At 38.9% G+C, this 17,153-nt stretch overlaps 1 protein-coding gene across 7 annotated transcripts in view; it reads right to left on the minus strand.

The window, feature by feature from the left end:
- PLCB4 (phospholipase C, beta 4) overlaps positions 1-17,153 on the minus strand; it is a 488,269-nt gene that overhangs the window by 197,809 nt on the left and 273,307 nt on the right. For all 7 annotated transcript variants that reach the window (XM_010834225.1, XM_010834226.1, XM_010834231.1 and 4 more), the window contains one exon: positions 2,122-2,220. In XM_010834225.1, coding sequence (XP_010832527.1) covers positions 2,122-2,205 — 84 coding nt within the window. In that variant the 5' untranslated portion in view covers positions 2,206-2,220. The remainder of the gene's footprint in view (positions 1-2,121; positions 2,221-17,153) is intronic.

Below are 17,153 nucleotides of genomic sequence, written 5' to 3' on the forward strand. Positions count from 1 at the left end.
TTCAATTATCAAGAAAATGTACAAACTATAATAAAACCAGACTGGGTTGGGATCAATTACATCTAAAATCCCTTTTGACATTAGATATTAGATATCTAATATAGATATACAGTGAATCTGGCAGTTGCAGGCATTCTGCTAGTCCTTGGAGAGAAAAAGATAAGTAAAATATGGCCCTTGACCTCAAGAAATTCAGGGTATACTACGAGAGATGAAAAAATTAAATAAAAAGGTGAGTACAGTGTAATATGTGCAAGGGTACATTAGAGGTAGCACAGCTGCTAAGTCACTTCAGTCGTGTCCGACTCTGCGCAACCCCATAGACGGAAGCCCACCAGGCACCCCCATCCCTGGGATTCTCCAGGCAAGAACACTGGAGTGGGTTTCCCTTTCCTTCTCCAATGCATGAAAGTGAAAAGTGAAAGTGAAGTCGCCCAGTCGTGTCTGACCCTCAGCGACCCCATGGACTGCAGCCCACCAGGCTCCTCCATCCATGGGATTTTCCAGGCAAGAGTACTGGAGTGGGGTGCCATTGCCTTCTCCAAGAGGTAGCACAGAGGAATGATCAATTCTTATTGAATGGGTCAAGGAAGATATTAAAGAATAAAGATTTCTCATTTGGGTTCTAAAGGATGAATAGGAATTTGCCAGTGAAACAAGGAGGGATGAGTGCATTTCAGGAAAAGGCAGCAGTATATACAAAGCATGAAATAGAATAGTTCATTGGGGAAATTGTAAGTGTATTGTTAATGTTCAAACCAAGAATGTGCATAGAAAACTAGTGGGGAACAAGATTGGAGAATTAGGTAAGAGTCAAATTATGGAAGGCCTTGTATTTCATTCTGATGCATTTCCTTCATCCTATAATACAATAGAAAGTCATGGAAGCATTTTAAATAGAGGAAGAAGAGGTTCTGATTTACATTTTCAAAAGATTACTCTATGTCGATGGAAGAGGAAAAAAAAAAAAAAGAGAGAGCGTAGAAAAAGACTAGAAAAAAACTACCAAGGAGTTAAGAGTGGTTGCCTCCAGGTGGTAGAAAACTGTTTTCTGTTTCTTCTTATAGCAGAATGTGGTTTTCTGTTCTTTCAGAGAAGCAGTAAAGCTTCAGTCATATAAGTAACTGTCACCCTAAAACGCCGATTCACTACAGAGAACACTGACCACATTTGAGTCCATCCTTTTCTTTCCTCAATTTTGTTTACACAAAGCAACTATGGTGCAAACCAAGAAAGCATCATGCTACACGCTGTGGAAAAGCCAAGTCAACTAATCACTGAGTCGTGTCAGCCCATAGACCTCAGGAGAAAAGCCTGATGATGTGAAGCTCTGGGAAGCCACATATCATATATTCCATAGATTTTGAAATGAACCAATTCTGACTCTACATGAAGTCTGAGCAGGTTTTGCATCTTACTTCACCGTAGAGGCAATAGAGTTTCATCACATACCCCTCCCAAAGTCACTTCAAAGTCAAGTAAAATCTAAGAAAAACAACATATTAACAATGCAAAGGGGCTGAATAGACTGGGGAACCCAAGCCCCTGGTTTCTAGAAAATCTGGAGCCACCGCCTCCTTGCAAGGGCACAAGCAATAAATGGTAGAAGCAGAAGTACGCAAAGCTTCGGTTAACTTGGTCTGTATAAATGAGACGAGCAAAGCAAGTGACCAGCACAAAGTCTGATCGCTATTACATGTATGACAAATAGAAAGTTTTATGAGGAAAGAATGCCTAAAGCACTTGATTAAGCAAAAACTATCAGTCCATGAAACCCATCTGTAAAATAAGCATAATTGTGGCAATGACCTAATAAGGTCATTGTAAGGAGTTGAACAAATACTACACAGGAAGTGCTTAGAAAGTTTTCTGGCACACATTGAGCACACGATAATTTATACTGTCATCATCCTTATTATAGCTGGCGCAGAGACAGTGCTCAATAAATTATACTATTATTATCATTATTATTATCTCATAACTTTGACTGTTTCCAACTATTCCAACTCATAAATCTCCAAGATGTTCTTACTTATGTCAAATACTATTTACTCAATACTGTAATTAAATTAAAATGAAAAAATCATGTTTTGAGAGAAAAGATTAATAACACTCCCTTACCTCTTCATATCTGTCAAAAACTGCTCCTTCTTGCAAAAAGGAAGGAACTTCCTTCTGCCAATTAAATTCATAAGGTTTGGCCATGATTAGAGTCAAGACCTGAAAATGAAAAATATATAATGAATGTACACAATTAAAAAAACAAGTGCAGAGCATAGGTTAATCACTTGATATTTATGTGTTTGCAAAAGCTTTGCTTCATACACATAGACTAAGTCCATTAACTGACTTTTGGTTTTTTTTTCCTTCTTCTCTTCATCTGACCCTGAATCGCCTTGTCCTGGTTGCTACATCTAAAGAAATAACATGAAGAAATAACAGAGGTGATCATTTGGAAGGCTTCCCCTTTCTCTTCAAATCCTATAAGTAATTTTATACATAAAATCTGAAGTCTTTGAATGAAACACACACACACACAGCTAAACTTATACATAGGATAGGTAGGGTGCAAAGAGTGAGTGGTTCTATAAGCCTGCATTAGACTGTTTTTCCCTCCTTCCCGTTATCTTGTATCTGCTTTCTTTATAAAGGGGGCTCATATTTCTTTATTCTATTTTTTCCCTCTTATTATTTGCGAGTTTTATTTTTCATTTTAAATTTTCTATTAGGAAAATTCTTAAATGTTTAACACTCATACATCTTCTATTCTGCCAATATCTGGAATTTAAAATATCCCACACCCTAAAATGTTTTTTATTTCCCTTCATTCCATATTTCCTTCCCTCCTGCTACTGCTGCTGCTAAGTCGCTTCAGTCGTGTCTGACTCTGAGACCCCATGGACGGCAGCCCACCAGGCTCCGCCGTCCCTGGGATTCTCCAGGCAAGAACACCGGAGTGGGTTGCCACTTCCTTCTTCAATGCATGAAAGTGAAAAGGGAAAGTGAAGTCACTCAGTCGTGTCCGACTCTTCGCGCCCCCATGGACTGCAGCCCACCAGGCTCCTCCATCCATGGGATTTTCTAGGCAAGAGTACTGGAGTAGGGTGCCATTCCTTCCCTCCAGCACTTCCTATATAGATATAATCCTAGATTTTAATGCTAGATCATAACTTCCTTATCGTTTTCTTTTCTTTTTCTTTTCTTTTGGGGAAAATGGAAACAGAAAGTTCAAAGGCCATCTGATAGAAGCACTTAAAGAAAAGCCACCAGAAGGATGGGAATAATTGAAGTGATAGTACAAGAACATTTCTGAAATCTGACATGTGTGTCCTCAATATGAAAAAAATCAAGTGATGCAGGTGGTATAAATGGTAGTGGAACATACACACAACTAAATATATCTTGAGGTGAAACTAATCGTGAAAGATTTAATGTATTATATATTCTGTCAAGAAGGAAAAAAGAACTTAGAAATAGGAGATATGGGAAATAAGATATTGGAAAGAAGAAAGAACGAAGAAAGTTTTAAAAAAGAGACAGTTTACTCTTAAGTTTTATATCTTTTACAAAAAGAAGAAATGAAAATACAAGAAAAAGATAAGGCAATTACAATGTAGTATCCAAATCTCAGATTACATCGATACAAGAGGTGCTGGAGGGAAGGAAATATGGAACAAAGGGCAACAAAAGCATTTTAGGGTGTGGATATAGGTAATTAAAATTCTAAATATTGGCAGAAAAATAGATCAATTATGAGTGTTAAAAATTTAAGAATTTTCTTCACAGAAAATATAAATGCAAAGTATAACTTCCAAGTTAATAAGAGGAAAAAACAGAACAAAGAAATGTAAGCCTCCATTAAAAAGATAAAAGATGTGGGAAAAGAAGGGGAAAAAAGAAGAACACACAATAACCAGGAAACACAAAGTAAAATTACAATACATTACTAATTCTAATAAATATGAATTTTCTAAATTCATTTATAAAAGAAAGAGCCTTTCAAATTAGGAAGCATTATAGTTGTTTACCAGAAATATTTATAAAATGAAAGCTATATAGGAAGTTTAAAAATGAAGATATAACAGACACAGGTTAGGAAGGAAGCAGGTATAAAAATAATATTAGACAAAATACACTTCAAGGAAAAAAGAAAGAGATAATGAGAAGTCACATGAAGAGAAGGGGTGATAAAAATTATTTAAAAGTGATTAATATTAAACATGCGACGACAGAGCAACAAAATATCTATTGAAAAACTGAAAATACAAAGAATAAATGGCAAAGTCACAAACAGATAACAATTCTCAGAAATTAATGGAAGACTATTGAGGATCTTATTATCACACATAGAAATTTAATGAAACAACTTAAATGACTCAGTCAGTCAGTCAGTTCAGTTGCTCAGTCGGGCCCGACTATTCGTGACCCCATGGACTGCAGCAGGCCAGGCCTCCCTGTCCATCACCAAACTCCTGGAGTCCACCCAAACTCATTTCCATTGAGTTGGTGATGCCATCCAACTGTCTCACCCTCTGTCATCCCCGTTTTCTCCCGCCTTCAATCTTTTCCAGCATCAAGATCTTTTCCAATGAGTCAGTTCTTAGCATCAGGTGGCCAAAGTATTGGAGCTTCAGCTTCAGCATCAGTTCTTCCAATGAACATCCATGACTGATATCCTTTAGGATGGACTGGTTGGATCTCCCTGCAGTCTCAGGGACTCTCAAGAGCCTTCTCCAACACCATAGTTCAAAAGCATCAATTCTTTGGCACTCAGCTTTCTTTATAGTACAACTCTCACATCCATACATGACTACTAGAAAAACCATAGCATTGACTAGACGGACCTTTGTTGGCAAAGTAATGTCTCTGCTTTTTTAATATGCTGTCTAGTTTGATCATAGCTTTCCTTCCAAGGAGCAAGTGTCTTTTAATTTCATGGCTGCAGATATCATCTGCAGTGATTTTGGAGGCCCCCCAAAATAAAGTCTGTCACTGTTTCCACTGTTTCCCCATCTATTTGCCAGGAAGTGATGGGACTGGCATGATCTTAGTTTTCTGAATGTTAAGTTTTAAGCAAACTTTTTCACTCTCCTGTTTCACTTTCATCAAGAGGCTCTTTAGTTCTTCATTTTCTGCCATAGGGGTGGTATCATCTGCATATCTGAGGTTATTGATATTTCTCCTAGAAATCTTGATTCCAGCTTGTGCTTCCTCCAGCCCAGCATTTCTCTTGATGCATTCTGCATATAAGTTATATAAGCAGGGTGACAATATACAGCCTTGATGTACTCCTTTCCTGATTTGGAACCAGTCTGTTGTTCCATGTCTAGTTCTAACTGCTGCTTCTTGACCTGCATACAGATTTCTCAGGAGGCAGGTCAAGTGGTCTGTTATTCCCATCACTTTAAGAATTCTGTGGATTTTTTAAGAACTGTGGATCACAGTTTGTTGTGATTCACACAGTCAAAGGCTTTGGCATAGTCAATAAAGCAGAAGTAGATGTTTTTCTGGAACTCTCTTTCTTTTTTGATGATCCGACATGTGTTGGCAATTTGATCTCTGGTTTCTCTGCCTTTTTTAAATTCAACTTGCACATCTGGAATCTCAGGGGTCATATATTGTTGAAGCCTCGCTTGGAGAATTTTGAGCATTACTGCATTACTTTACTAACATGCGAAATGAGTGCAATTGTGCAGGAGTTTGAGCATTCTTTGGCATTGCCTTTCTTTGGAATTGGAATGAAAACTTACCTTTTCCAGTCCTGTGGCCACTGCTGTGCCTTCCAAATTTGCTGGCATATGGAGTGCAGCACTTTCACAGCATCATCTTTTAGGATTTGAAATAGCTCAACTGGAATTCCATCACCTCCACTAGCTTTGTTCGTACTGATGATGCTTTCTAAGGCCCACTTGACTTCACACCCCAAGATGTCTGGCTCTAGGTGAGTGATCACACCATTGTAATTATCTGGGCCTTGAAGATCTTTTTTGTCTAGTTCTTCTGTGTATTCTTGCAACCTCTTCTTAATATCTTCTGCTTTTGTTAGGTCCATACCATTTCTGTCCTTTACTGTGCCCATCTTTACATGAAATGGTCCCTTGGTATCTCTAATGTTCTTGAAGAGATCTCTAATCTCTCCCATTCTATTGTTTTCCTCTATTTCTTTGCATTGATCACTGAGGAAGGCTTTCTTATCTCTCCTTGCTATTCTTTGGAACTCTGCATTCAAATGGGTATATCTTTCCTTTTCTCTTTTGCCTTTTCCCTCTCTTTACATAGGTATTTGTAAGGCCTCCTCAGACAACCATTTTGCCTTTTTGCATTTCTTTTTCTTGGGGATGGTCTTGATCACTGCCTCCTATACAATGTCATGAACCTCCGTCCATAGTTCTTCAGGCACTCTATCAGATCTAATCCCTTGAATCTTTTTGTCACTTCCACTGTACAATCGAAAGGAATTTGATTAGATCATACTTGAATGGTCTAGTGGTTTTTCTTACTTTCTTCCATTTAAGTCTGAATTTGGCAATAAGGAGTTCATGATCTAAGCCACAGTCAGCGCCTGGTCTTGTTTTTGCTGTATAGAGCTTGACTGTATAGAGCTTCTCCATCTCTGGCTGCAAGGAATATAATCAATCTGATTTCAGTATTGACCATCTGGTGATGTCCATGTGTAAAGTCTTCTCTTGTGTTGTTGGAAGAGGGTGTTTGCTATGACCAGTGCATTTCCTTGGCAAAACTCTGTTAGCCTTTGCCCTGCTTCATTCTGTACTCCAAGGCCAAATTTGCCTGTTACTCTAGGTATTTCTTGACTTCCTACTTTTGCATTCCAGTCCCCTATAATGAAAAGGACATCTTTTTTGGGTGTAATTTCTAGAATGTCTTGTAGGTCTTCAGAGAACCATTCAACTTCAGCTTCTTCATTCAATTTCATTAGTGGTCATGGCATAGAGTTGGATTTCTGTGATATTGAATGGTTTGCTTTGGAAATGAACAGAGATTATTCTGTCGTTTTTGAGATTGCATCCAAGTATTGCATTTCAGACTCTTTTGTTGACTGTGATGGCTACTCCATTTCTTCTAAGGGATTCCTGCCCACAGTAGTAGATATAATGGTCATCTGAGTTAAATTCACCCTTTCCAGTCCATTTTAGTTTGCTGATTCCTAAAATGTCAATGTTCACTCTTGCCATCTCCTGTTTGACCACTTCCAATTTGCCTTGATTCATGGACCTAAGATTCCAGGTTCCTATGCAATATTGCTCTTTACAGCATTGGACTTTACTTCCATCACCAGTCACATACAACTGGTTGTTATTTTGCTTTGACTCCATCTCTTCATTCTTTCTGGTGTTATTTCTCCACTTTTCTCCAGTAGCATATTGGGCACCTGCTGACCTAAGGAGTTCACCTTTCAGTGTCCTATCTTTTTGCCTTTTCATAATGTTCATGGGGTTCTCAAGGCAAGAATACTGAAGCGGTTTGCCATTCCCTTTTTCAGTGGACCATGTTTTGTCAGACCTCTCCACCATGACCCATCCCTCTTGGGTGGCCGTTCAGGGCATGACTCAGTTTCATTGAGTTAGACAAGGCTGTGGTCCATCTGACCAGACTGGTTCATTTTCTGTGATTGTGGTTTTCAGTCTGTCTGCCTTCTGATGAAGAAGGATAAGAGGCTTACATAAATTAAATATATTTAAATAATTTAAATATGTTACTTTATGCATTTAGCCTCATATCCATATATATCTTTACTTCATTCTCTCTTTGTACCCAACTACCCCACACATATAAGAATATAATCATGATCAGGCCACAGAGAAAAATCTTAGTATTTTTCAGGAGTCAGAAATTACAGATTGCAAAGACACATTTCAGAGCCTTGCCTCCAGTCTCCTTGCTGGTTAACCTGGAATGAAAGCTCTAGCTCTGTCTAGAAAAAAAGAAAGAAAGAGATTACAGTGGCCATGCTTACTGACCACAATTCATTATAGCTTACTGACAAGTGAAGTCACTCAGTGGTGTCTCTTTGTGACCCCATGGACTGTAGCCTACCAGGCTCCTCCATCCATGGGATTTTCCAAGCAAGAATACTAGAGTAGGTTGCCATTTCCTCCTCCAGGAGATCTTCCCAACCCAGGGATTGAACCTGGGTCTCCCACATTGTAGGCAGACACTTTACCGTCTGAGCCACCAGGGAAGTCAATGACAGAGAGTGTATAAAATCTACACACATAGGAATTAAACACAAACCCACACACACACTTATGAACAATTCTTGAGTTAAAGTATGTCATCAAAGCAGAAATTATAAACTTCTTAGAAACGAAAGATGGGAATTGTTGTTCAGTCACCAAGTCATATCCAACTCTTCATGTTCCTTGCTCTCCTTCCTACCCCACCCCTTTCTCTCTCACTTGCCAGATTTGAACTAATATATGCATATTCAGAAAAAAGTAACTTTTACTGATCGCTGTTTCATTATTTTCAAGCTATGTATCACATACCTAGGTTGTGATGCGAGTGACAGAGGGACGAGGGCAGGAAGGACAAGGAAGAACCATAAACTCAGCGACGTCCACGATGGAAGGCGGAGTGTAAATACAAAGAGATGGTGAACACGGTGCGAGGTGCTATGTGTAACTTTAACCAAAATATTTAAAAACGTAAAGTGGATGTTTCTCAAAGTTAAAATAAATTTGGCTTAACAAATGAGCAGAACACTTAAACACGCCAGTGATCTTGGAAGAAATTGAAAAAAAAAAAAATAGCAAAAGATTAGGCCCAGATGGCTTTACAGGTAAGTTCTACCAAATATTCAAGGAAAAGGTAAATCCTGTGTACCTCTGTTTTTTCCAGGATAGTAAAAAAAAAAAAAAAAAGTAGAAGTGCTACCTGACTCATTGCCCAGGTCCTTTATCAGACCCTGACAATGATATCACAAAAGATAATAAAAAACCAACCAACCCTAAAGCTCATTCTCACAGAGAAAAACCTCTAGCAAAATATGAGCCAGTCTATTCCAGAAAGTTATTGAAAGAAAATTTCAGGATCTTTCCACACTGAAAACATATCAATGTGATGTGCTAAAAAGTCTCATACAGGCACAGGTAACAAGATGATGTGAAGTTGAACATGAGAAGTCTCTAATACATACCATTAAATGAAAACCATATTTTTGTAGGAGGCCATGTAATGGTATGGAATAGGACCAGTGTGACACCATTTACCGAAATACACAGCTACAGTGAACAGTGTAGTACCATTTATGTAAAATCATGCACACACACTTCTTTGGGTATATAATGTTATATATGTGTGTGTATAGATAAATTATTAATAAGTTTGGAAAGAACCTTCCAAATTTATGACTCTGCTTAGTTCTGGGGAGGGAACAAAGCTCGGGGCTGAAAAACCAAGGTATCTTTCATGTTATCTCTGTGTTGGAATTTTATTTATTATGAATATGTTCCTTTTGCAAATAAAAAAAGAATGCAATTTCCAAAAAGGAAAAGAAATAAGTTGAACTCATACAGAGAGGTAGATACATGATTCTTTAGCCCCGAATAATTGAAAGCAGACGAAGAGCCCATGAGTTCACATTTCAAAGCAGCTTCTTCACAACAGCAACCGTTGCTGTTTGAAGGAGGAGCTACTCCATTATGTATTACTGACAAGGCTGAAGACTGATGGAAACATGAAAGGCACGCTAACCAGCCCAGATGAAGTGAGAAGCTTCCTATGGAATGCCAAGGCAGACAAGCCACGTCACATCTGGTGGGAGAAGACAGTCCATCTGTGAGCGGGCAGGTCCATGTGTCTCTCTCCCACAGTGACTGTGACTGGGTCTCCCTTCTTCTCTTTTACGTCTCTGGTCCTCCCCATTGCCTCTCTGTGTCTTTCCACACCCATCTTTCAGAGTCCACACACACAGCCCCTTCATCCAAGGCAGCGTGGATGCAAGCTTCTAGTGTAATGATGTTCGTTCCTGCCTTTCACATCCTGAAACAGATCTGCAGAGAGAAACAGACCTGCAGACCCCCTCGGGCTGTCGTGGGTGTGTTGTTCGGTGACCTATAATAAGATGAGCTAACTACAGGGACCTAAGTATCAGCATTAAGGACGGAAATAAATACAGCACGGTGGGCAAAATGCTGCTCCTCTGCAAATCTTTAAGTGTTCTACGATCTCTCCACTCCTGCCAACCATTCCTTTCAATATTTCCTTTGTTTTTATTTTAAAGGGAATAGCAACAAGAAGCTTTTGATGCTCCTACCGAAAATGAAAATGAAAAGATAGCTTATATCAACTCACATCATCTTTCATCGGTTTAACTCTGGTTCTCCCAGGATCTTTTCAGTAAAAGGACATACAGCAGACATTCTCAGTGCAGATGCTTCTCCAATTTTACTACTATCCTTACTACTTAAAGATTCATGTCTATGTGGGATACTAATTTCATCATAAAGGTCTCACTGTGTGAAGGGCATTGGTGGGGCTAATAGTAAGAGGAGGGTAATTTTGACCTTGATCTTGAAAGAGGTTAGCAGTGGAGGTAGGAGCTATTTCACTGCTTGCTTTTTCAGAGCACTGCAAATTCTAAACAAAGTAAGAGGCGTTTTTGAAAAACGACACAGGAATACCCTTAATTTTCCCAATTTTAAATGAGATTGGAGAGGGGGGTGTTGCTCCTTGTACTGTCTGAAATACTTCCTTGGGCATAACTATGACCTACAGACCAGAAAACACTGACCCAACCAGTTGTGTTTAATAGCAGTTTGATCCAGATAACTGATTTTTAAATGGGATTAAATGAAGGTGTGTGTCATAGTTCAACTGACTCCACAAAAGTTAAAAGGACAAATAGCTACTTTTTCTTTTAAAAGGCAGGGAGAGAAGAACTGACCACTCTTTAACTATGTCCTTTGTGCAATGATCTCAAAACTCCACCCATAGCTAACTGATATAAAACAAAACCCCAAATGCTTTTACTGCCACCCTAAAGGATCCTCTCCTCCAATTCTCTGGCTTGCCTTGTAAGGCCTCCCTGAGAAGACACTTCAAGGTTCATTGTCTCCTGGAAGAACACCACCTCACCCCCACAGAGCCCACAGGAAATGGTCCTTCGTAAGGAACACAGGAAGTGAGGGAGATTTACACAGAGGATGGGACGTGTAACTCGGTACCTTTTCCAGAGTAAACACCTTGAGCGGCTACTGGAAGGAGGCCAGCGGGCCTTTAAATAGTCTCATTGTTTCTCAGTTCTTATGCAACTGGGGAGGATTAGCTGTTACACTGGCTGTAGAGGGAAAAACCTCCCTGGACTGTATGGAGAGGACTAGCGAGAAGGGGAGTCCCCAGGAGACCTTGTTTCTGAGCAAGTGGTACAAAGCTCCATCTAAAGAAGATGATGAGAGAATGAAAGCATCAGTGGGAAGGCCCACCAGGGGGTTCAGGCGGGCTTTGGGGACCCAGATACTCAGTAGGATGTGCCTGCCCTTCACCCAAGAAATGACCTCCTGTCCCCTCATCCATTCAGCTGGGATGAACCAGGGGAGGAGAGCTGTGTCACATCTCAGATCTGCTGTCTGATCTCTTTGGCTAGACCTAGAGGGTGGTCTTCAAAAATTATCAGACCACCTAGCCCAGGTATACTGGCTGGATTATGGAGTCACCTCTGCTCCTTTATGGCAGTTGGGTCAAAACTTGAGCAAATCATTTTTTGTTTCTGGAACTATGTCTCATGTTCTGGTAGAGAGCAGACAGGGGATGTCCATGAAATCAGGTATATTTAAGGAAGATCCAGGGTATGTCAGGCTGAATTGTGGCCCCCAAATGACTCCTATATCCCAGGCTCTGAAACCTGTAAATGTTCTTATATGGCAAAGGAGGACTTTCCAGATGTGATTAAGTTAAGGATCTTACGGGTAGAGAGGTTCCTATGGATCGCCCATCTTCCCAGTGGGCCTGAAATGCTGTCATAAGTCCTGACAAAAGCGAAGCAGAGGGAGGTTCGACAGGGACAAAGGGGAGGCCCTGTGACCACGGAGCCAGAGACTGAGTGATGCAGCTGCAAGCCAAGGAATGACAGCAGTCCCCAGGAGCTGGACAAGGAAGAGATGGATTTTCCCCTTCAGCCTACAGGGGGTGTGTCCTGCAGCACTTTGAGTTTAGACTTCTGGCCTCTAGAACTATGAAAGAATAAATTTCTGTGCTTTCAGCCACTAATTTGTGATAATTTTTTTAACAGCAGCCCAAGGAAATAAGTACAGTGGGCCCACTGAAGCTGGGCATATTTCCTAAAAGGCTCACTTAGCAAGTTGCCAAATTAGTCTGAGAAGGAGAAGACACTGCTCCGCCTTGAAGGGAAGAACATTCAACATACATTTGTTCAAGTGAATCAAGGAAAGTAGCATAGAATGTCATCTAGAAATGATTTCAGATAACTTCTGTTTTTCTATTCCAATGACCCTTTGAAAAGTACTTCCACAGGATATCTTTCCCCATGATCCAAATGCCCTTTAACAATTTTGCACCTCAACAATAAATACAAAACTTTAAATAAACCTTGCAGCTTCCCCCAAGTCATCCAAGACATTTTCCATTTTTGTGCTTCTATTTGCGAACAAATGAACTCATCTGTAAAAGCATCTGCTTGCACTTGATAACATATAGCTTTCAAGTAAACAAAAATGCACCATGGCTCAGTTACAGATTTTCTTAAGTGAAACTTTTATCTTTTACCTTCTACCTCCAATAAAAAAGTTCCATAAAGAATTAATCCCTTCCCAATCCAACCATATGAAGTGAAGTGAAGTGAAGTCGCTCAGTCATGTCCAACTCCGCAGCCCCATGGACTGTAGCCTACCAGGCTCCTCCCTCCATGGGATTTTCCAGGCAAGAATACTGGAGTGGGTTGCCATTTCCTTCTCCAGGGGATCTTCCCAACCTGGGATTAGAATCCGGGTCTCCCACATTGTAGGCAGACGCTTTACCGTCTGAGAAAGTCCTATCCAATCATATAAATCCCATCAAACCAAATAAGCCATGGCCCTAAATGAACCCATGTTGACAACAATCAAGGTTGTTTTCCAGAACTCAAAAGGTTTCTTAGTTGAATCTATTAAGCATATTTCAATGTACTGTTCTTCAGTCTTTAAATAAGGTAATCCTTTTATTTCTAAAAACAGATGGGCAGCTACAGCAGATGATTCAGAGCCTTTAATAAATGGCTTTATTTCAAGTAAGAATTTAATTTGACACTGATATATCGCATCATTAATGACAATTTCCCTATTTGCTAAAAATATCTCCGTTTTCATCAAGCATTAAATAACCTTTTCAAAAGGCATATAAAGGGTGTAGAACTAAGAAAATGATAATAGGCAATGCTGTTGAGGGTTGGAGGTAAGAGAATTCTTGTATGGTTTGATGAAAAAACTTTTCATACATTTCTATAGGCTTGAAAATGTATACAAAATCTATGTACAAAAATACATTCTCCCTGTTCTGCTGTTGATGGGAGAAAAAAATTATCTTTATATGAGCAACAATAAGCAATTGGTTAAATATACAAGAGTATTTAAGTATTCTATGTCCATTAAAAATAATGCTTTCAATGAATTGTTCTTTGCTGAACAAGAGTATATTTAGAAGAGTTTCCAAAAATATTCACAACTCTTGTTAAGCAAATACAAATGTTCTCAACATATCATTAAGCAAGCAAAAAAGCTGCTTACAAAATAGTTTGTAAGTATTATCCAAATTTTTATGTCTTATATTTTAATACATATTCCTCACACAAACAAAAAAACCACACACTTTAATAGTAGAAAAAGTCAAGAAAAATATACACCAAAATAAAAACAGTAGTTACATATTGTGGTGACTGAATTTTAGGTGATTTTTATATTCTTCGATACATTCTGTATTTTAAAATATTTAGAATGACTATAATTTGTATATTCAAGAATAATGTTCTTAAAAGTAAAGAGATGACATTAAAAAAATCTTATTTTTCTCACATAAGTCAATTTTTAAATAATGTCCATATTTTCCACCAGAATTTCTGGCAAGAATAAATAGCAGGAAGAGACTAATAAATAAAGCTGTAAAATATTCTCCTTTTCCTTTCAAGATTTAGGATCTTAACTGCACTTCAGGAGCCTCACACATACCAGTTGTACCTGATTCTGAGGAAGGAGTTACTTAATAATAATGACTGAAGCTTAGGCATTAACTCTGGAACGTCTATGACACTTATATCTGGAAATAAAGCAGATTATGATGATACTGGGTTTAGTCTTTAAGGAATTCTAAACTACAATAACCTAAGGCCTTTACATCTATTAAATTCATCAGAAAGATATAAAAACATAGAAGTAATTTCCAGGTATTTGTAAAAGACACAAATAGAATAGGAATAAGATAAAAACAGCAAATATCCGCTTTGGTCTCTATCTCCCCTGCCTCAACAATAGTCATACTTACAAGATAAATGTCACTTTCTTAAAATTTAATGACCACAAAATAAATGAAAAAATGTTAACATGAATTGTCTTTCTCAATTTAATTAGGTGATATTGATATTTATAATTATAGTATAGGGTTCATTAAATCAGAACTTTACAAAACATATCTAAAAGATGCTTGTTTAGCTGGGATATTTAGGATTGACTTCATTTGAAGATAATGAATAGCTGTTAATATATAAATCCTTCTGTAATGACCAGGTTTTAAGGTAATAAGAATACGATGAAGTGTATAGTTTCCCAAGAAACGAACTGATTTGTTTTAAAAGATTGGCTGTTGGTTGTTTGCCTGCAGCAATTTCCTTAGAAACATCTGTTGGGTTCATATGCCAGCCCTCCAAGATCCTCTTGAATGTGTAAAGTGGTTGAAATTATGTTAAAAGTAGTTGTTTATAACTGAGGTTCTCTGCCCTGAGAGTGTCTTGCTATTTACCTCTTCTCTTGTGGTTTCTCTGAAGGACTCAGCCACAGGCCCCGGTTTAGGAGCCAAGACTGGTGAAGAAAAACTCCATGGCAGAGGTTCAGAGCAGCAAGTGTGAGCCTTCAGAGGTGTCAGTTCCTTAATGTTTAGTAAGTCCTTGGCTTAACCATATTCTGTATGATCTTTCAGAAATATATCATGATTTTTGTGGCAGTGAATTATAGACATGTCTGCTAAAAAGATTTTGTTTGACAGGACGCAAGATAAATCAAGCTTAGTTTCCAGGCAAGAGGGAGATAAAATTTAACTGTTTTTTCCTCTGACTTCATGGAATAACACAATTGTCTCAGTAAGACTTTTTTGGTAAACCTATAAAAATTCTGCAAAGTAAAGGCATCTTATTTCTTTTATGCTTCTGATATAAAGTACCTCTGTTTTTACTAAGGTAGTACAGCAAACAGCAGAAAGTATTTTATTACTACTGAGTATTTAAGATAAACAGAGTTAACCTCAAGAGCCCTGAGAAATACAGCAGTCAGTCTTGAGAAATAAGACAACTCGTCAAACCTGGGACATATGAAAATAAGTAACTGGATTCTCCACGTCCCTACCAACCCTCTTTCAAAAGGAGAAGAATTTGTCCCTGTTTTCAAGACCAGAACTAATAAAATGTATGGTAGATGTGAACAGCCCACCATGAATAGACATCCCCCCACCCACCCCAGCAGCAGGCATAAGCCATGAGCCATGATAAGGTTGGGGAGTGTTCAGCCTTTCTCAGTTTCACAACAAGGGTTCTGATGAGGTCTGAGGAAACAGGAAACAAAATGACAATACGACAGATTAGGTACAGTTTTAGGGGGGAGTCATAGTTCGATTACAGAAATGATTCTCTCTTGAATCTTGTTTCATGGTGTTTTTAGTTGACCAGCTAAGACAAAAGTCTGGGGCTTTGTCCTTGGAGAACCCAGGTGTACAGAGTGGGAACTAAGATCGTGGAAGGCTTGGGTTGACCTCTCCTTCAGCCTTCGTTTCTTCCTAACTGGAACACCCTTTGAGCTGTTGATGGTAAGATCTGGATAGTCAAGGCAGGGACTCAAGTCCCCTGGGGACTCCAGCCAGGAGCATAAGGCAAAGATCAAAGGTGTCTCCCTAAGAGCTTGCCTTTGATCAGTGGTTCTCTAAGCATGGTAGCAGACATCATCTGGAATTTATTTAGAAATGCAGAAATCTCAGGCCCCACCTAGATCTTTTGAATCAGAAGGTCAGTTAGGAGGGCCAGGTGCAGAAATCCATGTGACCAGTGTATCCAAGTGACCAGGTGGTTCTGATATTAGCTAAAGTCTGAGAACAACTGCCTTGGGTCAAGTCTTCATCAAGAGAAAAAGGGCAAAAAAAGGAAAAAGAAGGGGGAAAAGTTCTCTTCCTTTTTACCTATGGCCCAGGTCAGCTTACCAGGGAAAGAGACCAGCTAGGCATTTGGGACTTAAGCTCAAGTAAGTAATACAGACAGTTCCTTTGTCTAGAATGCACACTTCTCTCAAGTTTTAAGGCCATGGAAAATCCAGGATATGGAGTTTCTGGGTCCTGGCATGTGCTTTCCAACCAAGAGCAGAAGTAGAAAAAAAAGACCTAAAATAGACGGGTAATTGCTCAACCATTTTTTCCAAGCCTCATCCTTCAGGGATAAGTCTGAATAAGCCAGTTAGGGTGAGAGGTGTCTTGAGGAAAGCAAATAAAGGATGACGCTACTGAACAGTCAACACAGCATCTGTTTAATCTACAATGTAGACACTGCAGTAGTTAACACGTAAGTTTAAGCACTTCCTTCTTTAGGCCCAAACCTTTATGGTCCCTGACAACAATAAACTGATAATACTAACATTTCTCTTAAGAACTCAGAAAGAAAAAACTGGATAAAGGTTAAGCCAGCAAACTCAGCCTTGAAAACACCAATTTTTTTTAAAGCCACAATTAATAAAAGAGCTGACGAGAAAGATCATGTTTAAACATGAGGGTCTAAAAGAAATGCCTTTGGCTACATGAAAAAAACAGTGTCTCAAAAGATGCTCCGAAAGTGTCATTTCCCCCTTCCATTCTTCTCTCTGGTTTCATCAGACTTGATTCATCGCCCCAGATACACTGAGCCTTTTGCATGTTTTTCCTTCCCTCTCATTCTTGAATCTCTCTCCTAAATTTTG

This window comes from Bison bison, unplaced genomic scaffold (assembly GCF_000754665.1).
Source record: "Bison bison bison isolate TAMUID 2011002044 unplaced genomic scaffold, Bison_UMD1.0 scf7180017864030, whole genome shotgun sequence".
In the NCBI taxonomy this organism is placed as follows: Eukaryota; Metazoa; Chordata; class Mammalia; order Artiodactyla; family Bovidae; genus Bison; species Bison bison.